At 40.8% G+C, this 22,298-nt stretch overlaps 1 protein-coding gene across 3 annotated transcripts in view; it reads right to left on the bottom strand.

Annotated features, from left to right (window-relative positions):
• Nucleotides 1-22,298, bottom strand: part of LOC139757863 (mitochondrial import inner membrane translocase subunit TIM44) — a 201,365-nt gene that overhangs the window by 106,388 nt on the left and 72,679 nt on the right. For all 3 annotated transcript variants that reach the window (XM_071678767.1, XM_071678768.1, XM_071678769.1), the window contains exons 4-5: nucleotides 20,863-20,996; nucleotides 10,489-10,727 (exon numbers count right to left, since the gene is read on the bottom strand). In XM_071678767.1, the coding sequence (XP_071534868.1) occupies nucleotides 10,489-10,727; nucleotides 20,863-20,996 (373 nt within the window). The remainder of the gene's footprint in view (nucleotides 1-10,488; nucleotides 10,728-20,862; nucleotides 20,997-22,298) is intronic.

Here is a 22,298-nt window from a genome sequence, read left to right as displayed (position 1 = left end):
TACACATATATATACACACACAGACACATACATATATACCCATGCACACAATTCACACTGTCTGCCTTTATTCATTTCCATCGCCACCTTGCCACACATGGAATACCATCCCCCTCCCCCCTCATGTGTGCAAGGTAGCGCTAGGAAAAGATAACAAAGGCCCCATTCGTTCACACTCAGTCTCCAGCTGTCATGCAATAATGCACCGAAACCACAGCTCCCTTTCCACATCCAGGCCCCACAGAACTTTCCATGGTTTACCCCAGACGCTTCACATGCCCTGATTCAATCCATTGACAGCATGTCAACCCCGGTATACCACATTGGTCCAATTAACTCTATTCCTTGCATGCCTTTCACCCTCCTGCATGTTCAGGCCCCGATCACTCTATCTTTTTCAATCCATCTTTCCACCTCCAAGTTGGTCTCCCACTTATCCTCATTCCCTCCACCTCTGACACATATATGCTCTTGGTCAATCTATCCTCACTCATTCTCTCTATGTGACCAAACCATTTCAAAACACCCTCTTCTGCTCTCTCAACCACACCCTTTTATTACCACACATCTCTCTTACCCTATTATTACTTACTCGATCAAACCACCTCACGCCACATATTGTCCTCAAACATCTCATTTCCAGCATATCCACCCTCCTCCGCACAACTCTATCTACTGCCCACACCTCGCAACCATATAACATTGTTGGAACCACTATTCCTTCATACATACCCATTTTTCCTTTCCGAGATAATGTTCTCGACTTCCAAACATTCTTCAACGCTCCCAGAACTTTCGCCCCCTACCCCAACCTATGACTCACTTCCGCTTCCATGGTTCCATCCGCTGCCAAATCCACTCCCAGATATCTAAAACACTTCACTTCCTCCAGTTTTTCTCCAATCAAACTTACCTCCCAATTGACTTGACCCTCAACCCTACTGTACCTAATAACCTTGCTCTTATTCACATTTACTCTCTTTCACACACTTTACTAAACTCAGTCACCAGCTTTTACAGTTTCTCACATGAATCAGCCACCAGCGCTGTATCATCAGCAAACAACAACTGACTCACTTCCCAAGCTCTCTCATCCACAACAGACTGCATACTTGCCCCTCTTTCCAAAACTCTTACATTCACATCCCTAACAACCCCATCCAGAAACAAATTAAACAACCATGGAGACATCACACACCCCTGCCACAAACCTACATTCCTTGAGAAGCAACCACTGTCCTCTCTTCCTACACGTACACATGCCTTACATCCTCGATAAAAACTTTTCACTGCTTCTAACACCTTGCCTCCCACACCATATATTCTTAATACCTTCCACAGAGCATCTCTATCAACTCTATCATATGCCTTCTCCAGATCCATAAATGCTACATACAAATCCATTTGCCTTTCTAAGTATTTCTCACATACATTCTTCAAAGCAAACACCTGATCCACACATCCTCTACCACTTCTGAAACCACACTGCTCTTCCCCAATCTGATGCTCTGTACATGCCTTCACCCTCTCAATCAATACCCTCCCATATAATTTCCCAGGAATACTCAACAAACTTATACTTCTGTGATTTGAGCCTTCACTTTTATCCCCTTTGCCTTTGTACAATGGCACTATGCAAGCATTCCGCCAATCCTCAACCACCTCACCATGAGTCAAACATACATTAAATCACTTTACCAACCAATCAACAATACAGGCACCCCCCTTTTTTAATAAATTCCACTGCAATACCATCCAAACCCGCTGCCTTGCTGGCTTTCATCTTCCGTAAATCTTTTACTACCTCTTCTCCTTTCTCCTCCTCCAGTTCTTCTCCATTCAAACTTACCTCCCAATTAACTTGTCCCTCAACCCTACTGAACCTAATAACCTTGCTCAAATTTACTCTCAAATTTGTTCTTTCATACACTTTAACAAACTCAGTCACCAACCTCTACAGTTTCTCAACCAAATCAGCTACCAGTGCCGATACGGGTGATACAGCGCTACTGGGGATAGGGGAGAAAGAATACTTCCCACACATTCCTCATGTGTCGTACAAGGCGACTAAAGGGGACGGGAGCGGGGGGCTAGAAACCCTCCCCTCCTTGAATTTTAACTTTCTAAAAGGGGAAACAGAAGAAGGAGTCACAAGGAGAATGCTCATCCTCCTCGAAGGCTCAGATCAGGGTGTCTAAAAGTGTGTGGATGTAACCAAGATGAGAAAAAAGGAGAGACGGGGGGGACGGCGACGGGGCAAAGTGAATGAATAGATAAATATATATAGGGGAGAAAGAATACTTCCCACGTATTCCCTGCATGTAGTAGAAGGCGACTAAAAGGGAAGGGAGCGGGAGGCTGGAAATCCTCCCCTCTCATTTTTTTTTTAAATTTTCCAAAAGAAGGAACAGAGAAGGGGGCCATATGAGGATATTCCCTCAAAGGCCCAGTCCTCTGTTCTTAACGCTACCTCGCTGATGCAGGAAATGGCGAATAGTATGAAAAAAAAAAAAAAAGAAGGTAGTATGTTTGAGGAAAGGAACCTGAATGTTTTGGCTCTCAGTGAAACGAAGCTCAAGGGTAAAGGGGAAGAGTGGTTTGGGAATGTCTTGGGAGTAAAGTTAGGGGTTAGTGAGAGGACAAGAGCAAGGGAAGGAGTAGCACTACTCCTGAAACAGGAGTGGTGGGAGTATGTGATAGAGTGTAAGAAAGTAAACTCTAGATTGATATGGGTAAAACTGAAAGTTGATGGAGAGATATGGGTGATTATTGGTGCATATGCACCTGGGCATGAGAAGAAAGATCATGAGAGGCAAGTGTTTTGGGAGCAGCTGAATGAGTGTGTTAGTGGTTTTGATGCATGAGACCGGGTTATAGTGATGGGTGATTTGAATGCAAAGGTGAGTAATGTGGCAGTTGAGGGAATGATTGATATACATGGGGTGTTCAGTGTTGTAAATGGAAATGGTGAAGAGCTTGTAGATTTATGTGCTGAAAAAGGACTGGTGATTGGGAATACCTGGCTTAAAAAGATGTTTGAGATGTTTGAGGACAAAATGTGGTGTGAGGTGGTTTGATGAAGTAAGTAATGTAAGGGTAAGAGAGATGTGTGGAAATAAAAAGAGTGTGGTTGAGAGAGCAGAAGAGGGTGTTTTGAAATGATTTGGTCACATGGAGAGAATGAGTGAGGAAAGATTGACCAAGAGGATATATGTGTCAGAGGTGGAGGGAACGAGGAGAAGTGGGAGACCAAATTGGAGGTGGAAAGATGGAGTGAAAAAGATTTTGAGTGATCGGGGCCTGCACATGCAGGAGGGTGAAAGGAATGCAAGGAATAGAGTGAATTGGAAAGATGTGGTATACCGGGGTCGTCGTGCTGTCAATGGATTGAACCAGGGCATGTGAAGCGTCTGGAGTAAACCATGGAAAGTTCTGTGGGGCCTGGATGTGGAAAGGGAGCTGTGGTTTCGGTGCATTATTACATGACAGCTAGAGACTGAGTGTGAACGAATGGGGCCTTTGTTGTCTTTTCCTAGCGCTACCTCGCACACATGAGGGGGGAGGGGGTTGTTATTCCATGTGTGGCAAAGTGGCGATGGGAATAAATAAAGGAAGACAGTATGAATTATGTACATGTGTATATATGTATATGTCTGTGTGTGTATATATATGTGTACATTGAGATGTAAGGGTATGTATATTTGCGTGTGTGGACGTGTATGTATATACATGTGTATGTATATACATGTGTATTCCTTGCGCTACCTTGCTAAAGCGGGAGACAGCGACAAAGCAAAATAAATATATATATAACGTATGTGGTAGAGGATGTGTGGATCAGGTGTTTGCTTTGAAGAATGTATGTGAGAAATACTTAGAAAAGCAAATGGATTTGTATGTAGCTTTTATGGATCTGGAGAAGGCATATGATAGAGTTGATAGAGATGCTCTGTGGAAGGTATTAAGAATATATGGTGTGGGAGGCAAGTTGTTAGAAGCAGTGAAAAGTTTTTATCGAGGATGTAAGGCATGTGTACGTGTAGGAAGAGAGGAAAGTGATTGGTTCTCAGTGAATGTAGGTTTGCGGCAGGGGTGTGTGATGTCTCCATGGTTGTTTAATTTGTTTATGGATGGGGTTGTTAGGGAGGTGAATGCAAGAGTTTTGGAAAGAGGGGCAAGGATGGAACCATGGAAGCGGAAGTGGATCATAGGATGGGGGAGGGGGCGAAAATTCTGGGAGCCTTGAAGAATGTGTGGAAGTTGAGAACATTATCTCGGAAAGCAAAAATGGGTATGTTTGAAGGAATAGTGGTTCCAACAATGTTGTATGGTTGCGAGGCGTGGGCTATGGATAGAGTGGTGCGCAGGAGGATGGATGTGCTGGAAATGAGATGTTTGAGGACAATGTGTGGTGTGAGGTGGTTTGATCGAGTAAGTAACATAAGGGTAAGAGAGATGTGTGGAAACAAAAAGAGCGTGGTTGAGAGAGCAGAAGAGGGTGTTTTGAAATGGTTTGGGCACATGGAGAGAATGAGTGAGGAAAGATTGACCAAGAGGATATATGTGTCGGAGGTGGAGGGAACGAGGAGAAGTGGGAGACCAAATTGGAGGTGGAAAGATGGAGTGAAAAAGATTTTGTGTGATCGGGGCCTGAACATGCAGGAGGGTGAAAGGAGGGCAAGGAATAGAGTGAATTGGAGCGATGTGGTATACCGGGGTTGACGTGCTGTCAGTGGATTGAATCAGGGCATGTGAAGCGTCTGGGGTAAACCATGGAAAGCTGTGTAGGTATGTATATTTGCGTGTGTGGACGTATGTATATACATGTGTATGGGGGTGGGTTGGGCCATTTCTTTCGTCTGTTTCCTTGCACTACCTCGCAAACGCGGGAGACAGCGACAAAGCAAAAAAAAAAAAAAAAAGTATGTAAGTAGGAGAGATGGCCAGAGAGCATTATTAGATTATGTGTTAATTGATAGGCGCACGAAAGAGAGACTTTTGGATGTTAAATGTGCTAAGAGGTGCAACTGGAGGGATGTCTGATCATTACCTTGTGGAGGCGAAGGTGAAGATTTGTAGAGGTTTTCAGAAAAGAAGACAGAACGTTGGGGTGAAGAGAGTGGTGAGAGTAAGTGAGCTTGGGAAGGAGACTTGTGTGAGGAAGCACCAGGAGAGACTGAGTACAGAATGGAAAAAAGTGAGAAAAAAGAACATACAGGGAGTGGGGGAGGAATGGGATGTATTTAGGAGAGCAGTGATGCCTTGCGCAAAAGATGCTTGTGGCATGAGAAGCATGGGAGGTGGGCAGATTAGAAAGGATAGTGAGTGGTGGGATGAAGAAAAAAGATTATTAGTGAAAGAGAAGAGAGAGGCATTTGGACAATTTTTGCAAGGAAATAATGCAAATGAGTGGGATATGTATAAAAGAAAGAGTCAGGAGGTCAAGAGAACGGTGCAAGAGGTGAAAAAAAGGGCAAATGAGAGTTGGGGTGAGAGAGTATCATTAAATTTTAGGGAGAATAAAAAGATGTTTTGGAAGGAGGTAAATAAAGTGCATAAGACATGGGAACTTCAGTGAAGGGGGCTAATGGGGAGGTGATAACAAGTAGTGGTGATGTGAGAAGGAGATGGAGTGAGTATTTTGAAGGTTTGTTGAATGTGTTTGATAATAGAGTGGCAGATATAGGGTGTTTTAGTCGAGGTGGTGTGCAAAGCGAGAGGACTAGGGAAAATGATTTGCTAAACAGAGAAAAGGTAATAAAAGCTTTGCGGAAGATGAAAGCTGGCAAGGCAGCAGGTTTGGATGGTACTGCAGTGGAATTTATTAAAAAAGGGGGTGATTGTACTGTTGACTGGTTGGTAAGGTTATTCAATTTATGTATGATTCATGGTGAGGTGCCTGAGGATTGGCAGAATGCTTGCATAGTGCCATTGTACAAAGGCAAAGGGGACAAAGGTGAGTGCTCAAATTACAAAGGTATAAGTTTGTTGAGAGTTCCTGGGAAATTATATGGGAGGGTATTGATTGAGAGGGTGAAGGCATGTACTGAGCATCAAATTGGGGAAGAGCAGTGTGGTTTCAGAAGTGGTAGAGGATGTGTGGATCAGGTGTTTGCTTTGAAGAATGTATGTGAGAAATACTTAGAAAAGCAAATGGATCTGTATGTTGCATCTATGGATCTGGAGAAGGCATATGATAGAGTTGATAGAGATGCTCTGTGGAAGGTATTAAGAATATATGGTGTGGGAGGCAAGTTGTTAGAAGCAGTGAAAGGTTTTTATCGAGGATGTAAGGTATGTGTACGTGTAGGAAGAGAGAAAGTGATCGGTTCTCAGTGAATGTAGATTTGCGGCAGGGGTGTGTGATGTCTCCATGGTTGTTTAATTTGTTTATGGATGGGGTTGTTAGGGAGTGAATGCAAGAGTTTTGGAAAGAGGGGCAAGTATGCAGTCCACTGCAATACCATCCAAACCTGCTGCCTTGCTGGCTTTCATCTTCTGCAAAGCTTTTACTACCTTTTCTCTGTTTAGCAAATCATTCTCCCTAACCCTCTCACTTTGCACACCACCTCAGCCAAAACACCCTATATTTGCCAATCTATCATCAAAGACATTCAACAGACCTTCAAAATACTCACTCCATCTCCTTCTCACATCACCACTACCTCCCCATTAGCCCCCTTCACTGATGTTCCCATTTGTTCCCTTGTCTGACACACTTTATTTACCTCCTTCCAAAACATCTTATTCTCCCTAAAATTTAATGATACTCTCTCACCCTAACTCTCATTTGCCCTCTTTTTCACCACTTGCACCTTTCTCTTGACCTCATGCCTCTTTCTTTTATACATCTCCCACTCATTTGCATTATTTTCCTGCAAAAATCGTCCAAATGCCTCTCTCTTCTCTTTCACTAATAATCTTACTTCTTCATCCCACCACTCACTACCCTTTCTAATCTGCCCACCTCCCACGCTTCTCATACCACAAGCATCTTTTGCACAAGCCATCACTAATTCCCTAAATACATCCCATTCCTCCCCCACTCCCCTTACATCCTTTGTTCTCAACTTTTTCCATTCTGTACTCAGTCTCTCCTGGTACTTCCTCACACAAGTCTCCTTCCCAAGCTCACTTACTCTCACCACTCTCTTCACCCCAACATTCTCTCTTCTTTTCTGAAAACCTCTACAAATCTTTACTTTCGCCTCCACAAGATAATGATCAGAAATCCCTCCAGTTGCACCTCTTAGCACATTAACATCCAAAATTCTCTCTTTCGTGCGCCTATCACTTAATACGTAATCCAATAGGGCTCTCTGGCCATCTCTCCTACTTACATACATATACTTATGTATATCTCTCTTTTTAAACCAGGTATTCCCAATCACCAGTCCATTTTCAGCACATAAATCTACAAGCTCTTCACCATTTCCATATACAACACTGAACACCCCATGTACACCAATTATTCCCTCAACTGCCACATTACTCACCTTTGCATTCAAATCACCCATCACTATAACCCGGTCTCATGCATCAAAACTACTAACACACTCACTCAGCTGCTCCCAAAACACTTGCCTCTCATCTTTCTTCTCATGCCCATGTACATATGCACCAATAATCACCCACCTCTCTCCATCAACTGGAGTTTACTTTCTTACACTCTATCACATACTCTCACCACTCCTGTTTCAGAAGTAGTGCTACTCCCTCTCTTGCTCTCATCCTCTCACTAACCCCTGACTTTACTCCTAAGACATTCCCAAACCACTCTTCTCCTTTACCCTTAAGTTTTGTTTCACTCAGAGCCAAAACATCCAGGTTCCTTTCCTGAAACATACCTATTTCTCCTTTTTTTCTCGTCTTGGTTACATCCACACACATTTAGACACCCCAATCTGAGCCTTCGAGGAGGATGAGCACTCCCCACATGACTCCTTCTTCTGTTCCCCCATTTAGAAAATTAAAATACAAGGAGGGGAGGGTTTCCAGACCCCTCTTCCCCTTTAGTCAACCTCTACGACATGTAAGGAATGTGTGGGAAGTATTCTTTCTCCCCTATCCCCAGGGATAACGGAGCTAGGATGCCATTTGGTAAACGTGATTGTCCAAAACATACAACAAGCGTTCATAAACTTATCATTTTACAAATCTTATCAACAATAAAGTTATCTAATTTGTACAGACCATCATTAATATTAAGATTATAATTCTTTGTGTATTCAATAATAGATTCAATGATATTTCTCTTGGTAATAGAGTTCAAGTTAATAACTGAGATGGCATTACTCTAGTCAATACAATGATCATAGTTTTTAACGTGATTAAACAAGGCATTTGATTCTTGTTCCGATCTTATACTATATTTATTTATTATTTTTTTTTTTTTTTTTTTTAAATTTTCCAAAAGAAGGAACAGAGAAGGGGGTCAGGTGAGGATATTCCCTCTAAGGCCCAGTCCTCTGTTCTTAACGCTACCTCGCTAATGCGGGAAATGGCGAATAGTATGAAAGAAAGAAAGAAAGATTTATTATTTATTTATTTATTTTGCTTTGTCGCTGTCTCCCGCATTTGCGAGGTAGTGCAAGGAAACAGAAGAAAGAAATGGCCCAACCCACCCATACACATGTATATACACACCCCATACACATGTATATACACACACGTCCACACACGCAAATATACATACCTATACATCTCAATGTACACATATATATACACACACAGACACATACATATATACCCATGCACACAATTCACACTGTCTGCCTTTATTCATTTCCATCGCCACCTTGCCACACATGGAATACCATCCCCCTCCCCCCTCATGTGTGCGAGGTAGCGCTAGGAAAAGATAACAAAGGCCCCATTCGTTCACACTCAGTCTCCAGCTGTCATGCAATAATGCACCGAAACCACAGCTCCCTTTCCACATCCAGGCCCCACAGAACTTTCCATGGTTTACCCCAGACGCTTCACATGCCCTGATTCAATCCATTGACAGCATGTCGACCCCGGTATACCACATCGATCCAATTCACTCTATTCCTTGCCCGCCCTTCACCCTCCTGCATGTTCAGGCCCCGATCACTCAAAATCTTTTTCACTCCATATTTCCACCTCCAATTTGGTCTCCCACTTCTCGTTCCCTCCACCTCCGACACATATATCCTCTTGGACAATCTTTCCTCACTCATTCTCTCCATGTGCCCAAACCATTTCAAAACACCCTCTTCTGCTCTCTCAACCACGCTCTTTTTATTTCCACACATCTCTCTTACCTTTACATTACTTACTCGATCAAACCACCTCACACCACATATTGTCCTCAAACATCTCATTTCCAGCACATCCACCCTCCTGCACACATAATTTCACTTTACTTCCCATATATCCTGTTTGTCAATCTTTCCTCAGTCATTCTCTCCAAGTGTCCAAACTATTTCAACACACCCTCTTCTGCTCTCTCAACCACACACTTATTACCGCACATCTCTCTTACCCTTTCATTACTTACTCAAACAAACCACCTCATACCACATGTTGTCCTCAAACATTTTATTTCCAACACATCCACCCTCCTCCACACAACCCTATCTATAGCCCATGTCTCACAACCATATAACATTGTTGGAACCACTATTCCTTCAAACATACCCATGTTTGTTCTCTGAGATAACGTTATCACCTTCAACACATTTCCTTATACATGATGGTGAAATCACCCTTCAGTAGGCGTTCATATAATCATATCTAACATGTAATTTTTCTATACATGTGGCATGCCATGTTTCATAGAGACAATCCACATCATAAGGTGCCAGTTTTCTTAACAAACTTATGTAAATCCCAATATTACACTTAATTCTTGCCATCCAACACCAATCTGTATAGACCAGGCACTCTCTGCTTTGTCTTGAAGTTGATATAAAAGGAAGAAATGTAGCTTAGACGCCATTAGTAAAAAAGCCTTACAAGATACTAACGCTTGTTTACCAATGTCATCTTAGCTATGTCTCTTGTATATCAACTGACTGCTATATGTCTTCTATCTTATTCTTGTATCTCCCCTGATGATGTGATCATAATGCAAAAGTGCACTTCGGAACTTACTGTGTTTCATTTTCCTCGTGGTTTTATGCATACAACTGATCATGCACCCCACTGTGACCTCTTGCAGTATATGTATGTATACGTGTATATGCATGTTTATGTGTATGCACGTAGGTGTATGTGTGTATATGAGTAGATGGGTCTTTCTTCATCTGGGAGCTTCCTCAGTAATGCAGGAAATGGTAATCAAGAACGATAAATAAATAAATAAACACATCTGAGAATCGACTAATGCAAAAAGAATAAAAGTAAACATCATTTACAAATCAAGAGACTTATCAAACTACACAAAATAGATATACAAAAACTTATCTGAAAGCACTTACAACTCATCATGCATAGTCTGACACAATCTATAGGGTAACACACCTTGATTATTCTTTTTTCAGCTTCAGGATCTCGCTCCACTCTTTTCCGCAGCTTTTCTGGAGCTCTATAAACTCTAGCTCCAGCTCCTCCAAAAGTTGAATGATCAATTTCCTCCTTCACTGCCTTGGCTGTGTCAGATATAGTTTTGTATGTCTGTGTCTTGCTGAGTTCTTCACTCTTTTGAGAAATAGTCTGGCCAACTTTTTGAGCTTGTTTTGTTGCTTCCTCAGTAAGCTTAGCTGAAATTATGAAAATGACTCAGAAAGTCTTTTCAACAAAATAGTCAAGAGTACTGTAACAAGATCCTATTCAGCTAATAGAGTAGATCCCTGATTAAAGTAACCCAAAACAAAGGAATGTAATTTCTTAATGAAAAACTTGAATAATACATAATTTTGTTCCACTTCATGTCAGAACTATTCACACCAATAATGGAAAGGATCCAGCCATATTTTGGGGTGGTTACCTGGGAACTAATTTTCCACTCCCATACTATCAAAATTCTTTCAAATTTGTTCAACATTTCCCACATTAGCAAGGTAGAGCCAGGAACAGACGAAGAAATGGCCTCAGATACTTATATCCATTCTCTAGCTATCATGTGTAATGTATCAAAACACAGCCTCATACCCATAGCCAGACACCCCAGACATTTCTGTAGTTTCCCCTGAGTACTTCGTATGCCCTGGTTCAATCCTCTGACAGCACATCAACCCCTGCATATCACATCATTCCAGTTCACTCTATCCCATGCAAGTCTTTCACCATCCTGCATGTTCACACCACAAGCACTTCATCCTTCCATCGCCTATTCAGTCTCTCCCATGTCCCCTCCACTTCTGGCACATAAATTCCTCCTTGCCAACCTCTCCCAACTCATCATCTCCATATGTCCAAACCATTTATTTCATCACACCTTCTTCAACTCATTCAACCATACTCTCCTTATCCAAGTGTCACTCCCTTCATGGAGAAAAGTTCTGCAATGAGTGGCAAGAAGAACCTCTCAGTCAACAGCATCCTTTAATTATTTGTCATGGAATGATTAAAGAACCTTTTCAAATTTCTCTGAAGTGATGGCACAGGGACAGTAGAGACCTAATTATTGATGAATCTGACAGGCTAGTTATTAGACCCAGTGTTCTTGGAGTGCAATAGTTAGGCAGGTGGTCCCTGCAGCATCAACAATCAAGCAGAGAAGAGCCTTTCTCTGGTCCAAGCTTTCAGTTCAAGCATCAAGAAAAATGAAAAACAAAGAAGAAAAACAATTGCTTCACCAGACAGCTGACCAACATCGAAAGCTGATCCCATAAACATGAAGGGAAATTTAAGAAAAACAGTGGCTTGATCAAAGAACCAAGTTCCTAACATGAGTATATGATTAATAGCTAAACTCAATTAATTTATATTGATTGCTCTTAAACACCACATGAGAAATTCTCCACATATTTCATTTTCTTAGCTGTAATCCTGATCAATATAATTTTAATCAACTTTTAACCTTTTTGATGTGAGACGACTTTCCTAGGTTTGCCTGTCCCATGCAGGACACAGTTTTTGGAGTTTTGCACTGGGTTATTTGAAAGGCATCAAAGTGGGGTCAGTATGGCAACTATAACTGCTAAAGGCCTAGATACATTTATCTAATATCACAGAAAATTATATTATAATTCACAAGCCATATTGACCATATATCATACTCTATTACTAAAACATTACACGTTTACATATCTATGGTTCATGATATAGATATTTTATAAAAGTTGTGGTATATCAATAGATTGTACATAAAGTGCAGGAGAGAGTAATGTATGCTCACTATGAGTATAAAATAATGACAGTGGCCTTGAAAGAGTACATGGAGCATCAAAAGATTTACTATGTGAATGCTGCCACCTCTTGGGAATGGCCATGTAGAAATTTGATTTCAATTTGTTTCTCATTATTTTGTCGTTGCTTAAGTGTCCTTAATAATCCTAGTACTATATGCAAGTAATTTGCAACAGAAATTCTAAACATGCTGGGTTGTTTCATTTTGTGCAGAGCTGTAAACTATGCAATACTAACACCACCTAGAATCCTATATCCTCTACCAGGTTAGTTTATGAGTGTTGCCATAGCATTTGCACATTCATATTTCATTTTTTGTTTCATTCATGCATTTGTTGGGTTTAGCAGCCCACTACCTATGAGGAAAGACATTAGATCTACAACCTCTTTTGATTTGTTAATGCATAAAGTCCCTACATAATGATCCTATAAGTACTATCCAAACTTATAGGGGAAAAAAAATATCAATGACAACAAATGAGATAAAATATAGATATTGGAATAAAAGTTGATAAGTGGGTATTATGTCAACATGGCAGCAAACACCACCCAGTCAGCAAAGCACCCACTGGTGCACCTGCAAGAAGGACTGCAAAATGACAGGACAGATTAGAGATGGGTCTTTACCCTGGCATGCAGTACATATATGAGTTATGAAATATTAACATCGGCAATTAATAAGCTCAACACCATAATGAAACCAGCACCAAACCAAACCATCCCTGCTCCAGGCCAGCAGCATAATAAGCAAACAGCTCTGCCCATCACACAACCAGCCTAAAGCAGAAGCAGCCATACCCTAAAGTCAGCCATGGCACTAAGTCAAACCAACAAATTGCCTCATATCATTTTGATTGTTTCCATTTACTTAAGATAATCAATTTGTTAATTACATTCAAGTTATTACTGAAGAGACCATATGTGGTGAATTTTATTTTCTTTTTCTTAAACTAGTTTACTAAACTTTTCCTCTGTTCATTATACTTATTGCACAGGATGAGGAGGTGGTCTATGGTTATGCTTCTTGAACATGCTTGAGATCTTGGCAGGAAATATCTGTTGATGTGAAGTTGCACATGGGTGCTATATGTGAAGTTGAGACATAGACAGACTAGAGTGACTTCCTCCCTCCTATTCTTCCTGTATGTGGTCGGCCAGTCCGCTACTGTGGCTCATATTTTCTAGTGATGTTAGGCTGGTCCACTGACTCAACCACAGATGAAATATTGATGTCTTTCTCATAGAAAGGCAGGACCCCAGCTCCTGAGAGATCAGAACAACCTATTCGAGTTCAGAGGGTGACAGCCAACTGGTCTGCCTTTTCACTGACTGTAAACGTTGCAATGACCAGGCACTCGAATCGAGATGATATCTTTGTTATATGAATTCAATTTATTAATAATGTTACCCTGAATTTCATATGACTCAGTGTAACCAAAGTCTACAGCTTTAAGAGCTGATAACAAATTAGAAAAATTACTGATTTAATACAAATTGAATTCAATATATAATCTATAGCCTTATCAGTGGCAAATAATTCTGCAGAGAAAGCAGAAGTATGGTTTGGCAGCTTGTACCTGAGAGAACATTCATTCAACCACACACTTGTGCCCACACATTCACCTGTCTTGGAACCAATTATGTAGAAAAGGGCATGTGATAAATAATCTATCATGACATTATAAAATCACTGGTGTACCTTGCTCTCCGGCACATTCCTTTTCCTAACAAGTAGTTAGTTGGTCTTAATTCTTATTCTGGACTCCTCCTAGGGAAGTATTTCATTCCTAGCCAGAGTGACCACTTCTTGCACTTCCAGACCAGAATTCTCATTCAGGAAGTGTATTCTGAGGGACACCTCTATCCAAACTGTTCATATTGTTGTATGAGGCAACAAGCAGTAGTGTTTCTTCTCCTGGCCATCAGTGATGTACTCAAAATTAGTTCAAGCAGTCTATCAAGCATATCAGCACATCTCTTTAGCACATAAGATGAAATTTCATCAGGACCATGAACCATAATTATATGGGTCAACTCCTCTTAGTATTCTCTTAATATCTTTTTTGATATCTCAACGATTTCCAAAACCTCCCCATTCCAACTCACAGGTGTCAGGACTATTGAGTCTTCTTTTGTGAAAACACTTTTGAACTTGCAGTTCACTTCCTCAAATATCCTTACATCACCCTCTACAATATTTTCCTCTGAATCCCTCAGCCTGATCAGCCGCTACTTACTTGACAACTGGTCCCTGTGAGTTTATGGAATAGTTTTGGATTTTCAGTTCACTTGTTAACAATATTCTTTTCAGAGTTTCTTTATTCCTTGCAAATGCTCCTATAAGGTTAGAGTGCCATCTATATCTTTACCACTGCAAACCTCAAAGCTCATGAGCATTATGACATCTTTGCTGATCCATTTCTTCCTCTTTCATATTGTTCCCTCTGTATTTGAGGCATTAGGTATCCATACCTTTATTCCTTCATTGTCAATTTCACAAAACCTCGCAACACAAAACCCTGGTCCCTGGCTGCTGAATACTATTTCCTAATTCACATTACCACAGAAATTACTGAAGTCTGTGTAGCTTCCATGACTGAACTTCCTCTTTATTTCCTGTCTCACCTCTACTCTTTTAATGTCCACTTTTACCACATATCTAAATTTGAGCATTACATGATCACTTCTCCCAACTGCTTTAACGTATATAATATTCTCAATATCCAAGCTAGTATGAGTGAAGGTAAGGTCTAGTAATGATGGTGTATCAATTCCTCTCGTTTTAAGCATGTTTTGTGATATTCTGGCACAGGAAATTTTCCTGTTTACACTCTAAACTTTGTTTCAATGAATATCTGTAACCATCAAAATCCAAATTCCCTGAATAAATCTCCTCATAACCAAAATGACCCACAGTCAGTGCTTACCATCTCTAAGAAACGAGTGTTTTACTTCTTCATGCACCATCCTGATTGTTCCTTTATTATCATCGCCATAAGTTTGTTCCTGTTCACTGCAATTCTTTGAGGATTACATACTACGAACACCACTTTGCTCTTCTTCCTAGCAGTTACTATTTTCATTATGTATTATCTGAATAGGCCATCATCCAGTACATCTTGAAATGTCAGACTCTTTATTATGAGGGGTAACCCTATCCCTCCTTAACCGACTCTTTCCTTTCTTACTATCATGTACCCTTTTGGGCAGAACAAATGAGAGCATTTCTTTGATAAGCTTTGCTGCCAATACTCTAATATTAAGTGCGTTTTCCCTTATACAATCCTTAAATTGCAGTTCTTTATCAATAACTATTAACCATTAACCATCAACATTTGAATACTTTCCTTTCAGTCTGACATTACCATCTCAATACTCCTGCCTTCTCTGCACTTATAGCTGGGCTGCTCCATCCTCTTGCCACGTGTGGCATCTTCATTTCCTTCTTTTGATTGAACTTCTTTTCTCCCTTCCTTCCTAAATCTATCACACTTTATAAGTTTTTTTTTTTTTTTTTTTATACTTTGTCACTGTCTCCCGCGTTTGCGAGGTAGCGCAAGGAAACAGACGAAAGAAATGGCCCAACCCCCCCCCATACACATGTATATACATACGTCCACACACGCAAATATACATACCTACACAGCTTTCCATGGTTTACCCCAGACGCTTCACATGCCTTGATTCAATCCACTGACAGCACGTCAGCCCCGGTATACCACATCGCTCCAATTCACTCTGTTCCTTGCCCTCCTTTCACCCTCCTGCATGTTCAGGCCCCGATCACACAAAATCTTTTTCACTCCATCTTTCCACCTCCAATTTGGTCTCCCTCTTCTCCTTGTTCCCTCCACCTCCGACACATATATCCTCTTGGTCAATCTTTCCTCACTCATCCTCTCCATGTGCCCAAACCACTTCAAAACACCCTCTTCTGCTCTCTCAACCACGCTCTTTTTATTTCCACACATCTCTCTTACCCTTACGTTACTCACTCGATCAAACCACCTCACACCACACATTGTCCTGAAACATCTCATTTCCAGCACATCCATCCTCCTGCGCACAACTCTATCCATAGCCCACGCCTCGCAACCATACAACATTGTTGGAACCACTATTCCTTCAAACATACCCATTTTTGCTTTCCGAGATAATGTTCTCGACTTCCACACATTCTTCAAAGCCCCCAGAATTTTCGCCCCCTCCCCCACTCTATGATCCACTTCCGCTTCCATGGCTCCATACGCTGCCAGATCCACTCCCAGATATCTAAAACACTTCACTTCCTCCAGTTTTTCTCCATTCAAACTCACCTCCCAATTGACTTGACCCTCAACCCTACTATACCTAATAACCTTGCTCTTATTCACATTTACTCTTAACTTTCTTCTTCCACACACTTTACCAAACTCAGTCACCAGCTTCTGCAGTTTCACACATGAATCAGCCACCAGCGCTGTGTCATCAGCGAACAACAACTGACTCACTTCCCAAGCTCTCTCATCCCCAACAGACTTCATACTTGCCCCTCTTTCCAAAACTCTTGCATTTACCTCCCTAACAACCCCATCCATAAACAAATTAAACAACCATGGAGACATCACACACCCCTGCCGCAAACCTACATTCACTGAGAACCAATCACTTTCCTCTCTTCCTACACGTACACATGCCTTACATCCTCGATAAAAACTTTTCACTGCTTCTAACAACTTTCCTCCCACACCATATATTCTTAATACCTTCCACAGAGCATCTCTATCAACTCTATCATATGCCTTCTCCAGATCCATAAATGCTACATACAAATCCATTTGCTTTTCTAAGTATTTCTCACATACATTCTTCAAAGCAAACACCTGATCCACACATCCTCTACCACTTCTGAAACCACACTGCTCTTCCCCAATCTGATGCTCTGTACATGCCTTCACCCTCTCAATCAATACCCTCCCATATAATTTACCAGGAATATTCAACAAACTTATACCTCTGTAATTTGAGCACTCACTCTTATCCCCTTTGCCTTTGTACAATGGCACTATGCACGCATTCCGCCAATCCTCAGGCACCTCACCATGAGTCATACATACATTAAATAACCTTACCAACCAGTCAACAATACAGTCACCCCCTTTTTTAATAAATTCCACTGCAATACCATCCAAACCCGCTGCCTTGCCGGCTTTCATCTTCCGCAAAGCTTTCACTACCTCTTCTCTGTTTACCAAATCATTTTCCCTAACCCTCTCACTTTGCACACCACCTCGACCAAAACACCCTATATCTGCCACTCTATCATCAAACACATTCAACAAACCTTCGAAATACTCACTCCATCTCCTTCTCACATCACCACTACTTGTTATCACCTCCCCATTTGCGCCCTTCACTGAAGTTCCCATTTGCTCCCTTGTCTTACGCACTTTATTTACCTCCTTCCAGAACATCTTTTTATTCTCCCTAAAATTTAATGATACTCTCTCACCCCAACTCTCATTTGCCCTTTTTTTCACCTCTTGCACCTTTCTCTTGACCTCCTGTCTCTTTCTTTTATACATCTCCCACTCAATTGCATTTTTTCCCTGCAAAAATCGTCCAAATGCCTCTCTCTTCTCTTTCACTAATACTCTTACTTCTTCATCCCACCACTCACTACCCTTTCTAATCAACCCACCTCCCACTCTTCTCATGCCACAAGCATCTTTTGCGCAATCCATCACTGATTCAATAAATACATCCCATTCCTCCCCCACTCCCCTTACTTCCATTGTTCTCACCTTTTTCCATTCTGTACTCAGTCTCTCCTGGTACTTCCTCACACAGGTCTCCTTCTCAAGCTCACTTACTCTCACCACCCTCTTCACCCCAACATTCACTCTTCCTTTCTGAAAACCCATACAAATCTTCACCTTAGCCTCCACAAGATAATGATCAGACATCCCTCCAGTTGCACCTCTCAGCACATTAACATCCAAAAGTCTCTCTTTCGCACGCCTGTCAATTAACACGTAATCCAATAATGCTCTCTGGCCATCTCTCCTACTTACATAAGTATACTTATGTATATCTTGCTTTTTAAACCAGGTATTCCCAATCATCAGTCCTTTTTCAGCACATAAATCTACAAGCTCTTCACCATTTCCATTTACAACACTGAACACCCCATGTATACCAATTATTCCCTCAACTGCCACATTACTCACCTTTGCATTCAAATCACCCATCACTATAACCCGGTCTCGTGCATCAAAACCACTAACACACTCATTCAGCTGCTCCCAAAACACTTGCCTCTCTTGATCTTTCTTCTCATGCCCAGGTGCATAAGCACCAATAATCACCCACCTCTCTCCATCAACTTTCAGTTTTACCCATATTAATCAAGAATTTACTTTCTTACACTCTATCACATACTCCCACAACTCCTGTTTCAGGAGTATTGCTACTCCTTCCCTTGCTCTTGTCCTCTCACTAACCCCTGACTTTACTCCCCAGACATTCCCAAACCACTCTTCCCCTTTACCCTTGAGCTTCGTTTCACTCAGAGCCAAAACATCCAGGTTCCTTTCCTCAAACATACTACCTATCTCTCCTTTTTTCACATCTTGGTTACATCCACACACATTTAGGCACCCCACTCTGAGCCTTCGAGGAGGATGAGCACTCCCCGCGTGACTCCTTCTTCTGTTTCCCATTTTTAGAAAGTTAATACAAGGAGGGGAGGATTTCTGGCCCCCCGCTCCCGTCCCCTCTAGTCGCTTTCTACGACATGCGAGGAATACGTGGGAAGTATTCTTTCACCCCTATCCCCAGGGATAATATACATATATATATACATATACACATACACACACATACACACACATACGCACATACACACACACACACACACACATACATATATATACATATGAAGAATGTAAGAAACAATTTAGAAAACTGAAACTTCTAGCTTGAAATGGATTGAAAAAAATGAATGTTACATAATGGTTCAACCTCTGGCAATGGAAAAAAGGAAATGTATAATTTATTTACACAAACGTCAATATCAGTTCTCATCAATTTAACCCCTGTATCAATAGGCTTCAATGTCTAAGCTACATTTTTCTCCAATTTCACTATTTTCCTTCACATTTTCAATTGTGTCTGAAGGTTCTACTTCAAGAGTGATTGTTTTTCCAGTAAGGGTCTTCACATCTTGGTTACATCCACTTTATAAGTATCCCACTGAATTGCACCATTAGCTTTTCTAAGTATTTTCTGGTTTCATGACTCAAGTCAAACAAAACCATAACTGGGCACCCCGAAATGTCTTAATTATAACTTCCAATCATTCTCCTTTCCTTTATCATCTAAAGTCACTTCTGGGAGTCCCACAGCCTCCAGCAATATTCTAATATGTATTTCCTCCTTATCTTTATCTTCGTTATATGGTGTATGATATTCCAATCTAAAATAATTAGTGATTTACATCTATCAACCTCCTGCTTTACTAATCTTTCAACCTCTGTGTCTCCGACTTTCTTCACAATCTCTCTCATGGCTACCAAGCAAGCACAGGTCCTGCATTCTCTCTATTTTTCTATACATTCCATTAATGATCTAGTCCACATACTTCCTTGACTGCTTCATCTCTAACAATGCATATTACTTATAAACCAGTTTCTTCAATTTCCTTTGTATCTGCTTTTGTCATCCTGGGTCTATGTACCTCTGACTCATTCTTAATACTCTGTTAATCTGCTTCTAAATTTTCTCCTAATTTCGTTTGTGTGTGTGTGTGTGTGTGTGTGTGTGTGTGTATAAATTCTTATTCTTGCAGTACAGGGAGAGAATTCTGCACTTGTGGAGCCCTGTCTCCTAAACTTTCCTTGCCATCAAGAAGCCTTTTAAACTCCTATAAACTGCCAGCATTCACAGTCTTTGTTAGTTTATTCCAACTATCCACCATCCTAAAATCAAATCAGTACTTCTTAACATCCATTCTTATGAGCCTTTTACCCTGTTTTTCGTTATGGCCTCTGGTTACTCTTGTGTTGTACCTCTTGAAGAACTTTACCCATCTGTATCATCCAGCCAATTCAGAAAGTGTTACTAGGTCTCTCCTCCATGACAGACAGTTTTGTAGCCACTGCCATCTAACTGTAGCTCAATTTCCATAATTCAGGTACCACTTTACTTGCTCTTCTCAGTACCCTCTCAATCAGATGTTTGAGCTTCTTTAGGTGCAGTGGCCAGACATCTGAAAGTCTTCTCATAAGCAAATACCCTCACAATCACATCACAGCACCCTGATATTAATCAAACAATGCCAAACATAAAACACTACATAACACAACTAGAACACTGGCTGGATGGGTAAATCTACAACCTGAGACTTCATCTCACTATTAGACTCATATCATTTGTGGGAAATTCAGCAAAATATATCTTAATGGATGGATCCTTTGCCCATATATACTGGCATGCATGTGGTTTACTTTTGTTATATCTTAAAATGTAAGTCCCCTCTAGTTACAAAACTTTTAAAACACTAACATGCTTTCTGAAGAATCTCTGCTTTTTGAGCTTCTTCAACAGTTTCTGAAACACGTTTTTTGATGGTATGCAATTGTTGTTTGGCCTTTTTGCTCCCTTCTGCAGTTTCTTCTTCAACAGTCTGGTACTTTTCTCTGCAACAAATACAATATTACATTACTAAATACATTAAAGTGAATACTGTCCAAAAGACATGCACTTTATCATATACAATTGGAGAGCAATTAAGAAAATAGTTGAGGATGTGAATCCACAGGATAAAATTACTGTGACAAGAATAGAACAGATAGAAGGTAAAGTACATGACAGATAGGTAAGAGGCCCAAAGTGACCATGAAAACAGTAATCATATGTGGAAAGTGTGCATCGGTGAGTGTATAAATATTATTACACCCATCCCTTGCTTTGTGCAGGACCACAATATTCTATTCTGCTATTCTGTCAGGAACCTACGTCTAGCAGTCCATCTTTTTATGCAACCAAAATTCTCTATTATGCAGTTGTGTGTCGAAATGCACCCAAACTTCAGTGGGCATTAGCAGGTTGAGTATGGTTCTGGATGGACCACAGCTAGTTCCTGCCAGTGGGTCATTCTCACAATTACCACCACTGTGCAGATCTGTGCTACTTATGAGAATTCAAAATAACTGCAATTGTAATTTTCCTGCAAACTGCTATGTTTGTGTTTGTTAATATGGTATCTAAACATCCAGCAACATCTACCCCAGATCCAGGAGTTAAATGGGATAGAACCTCCCTGACCTTACTTATTTTTTGCAGAAATGATATCCAAAATTCATTAAATGACACTTCTGTTAATTTTTGTGTTGATTCCTAATGTAATAATATGATGGAAATCTGGTAACAATATATTTGGGACATTATCTCACACTGTTACATATCTCATTTTTCTCTATGTTTACTGGTTCGCTGCACGCAATATCTTTGAGATTTATGCAGAATATAATCCTGCATAAGGCGAGGGATGACTGAATATATTTCAATACAAGGATATCCTTAAGTGGAGAGGAGAAGAGGTAATTCACAACAATGATGTGGAATATGTGCATCAGTAGTATGAGTATTGGAGTTATATACTTCAACATGGATGTCCATTGGTGAGAAGGGGGAAAGGAAGACTAAAGTATGAGTGATATACTATCCATCTATCTATATCTCTGAAGCTTGTTCCCTACAAGGAACTTCCTCAAGAAGGTGGCCACAGAGATAGAGTCTCCATAACTAGTGAACTCCAGAGCCACTTCATAGCCTTTAGTGCGTCACCCTTAACAGGACACTGGCATAGGGTAACTCTAGCACAGTGTTTGCAGAGGCCCCTACTTAATGTTTCTAATGACTACTTCTACCTATTGTTCCTACATAATGTTCCACCCAACTACTGCTACCTAATTTTTCTACCTAATACTCTTGCCTAA

The sequence above is a fragment of the Panulirus ornatus genome, chromosome 28, assembly GCF_036320965.1.
Source record: "Panulirus ornatus isolate Po-2019 chromosome 28, ASM3632096v1, whole genome shotgun sequence".
Lineage (NCBI taxonomy): Eukaryota > Metazoa > Arthropoda > Malacostraca > Decapoda > Palinuridae > Panulirus > Panulirus ornatus.
This window is presented reverse-complemented; position numbering and strand designations above follow the sequence as displayed.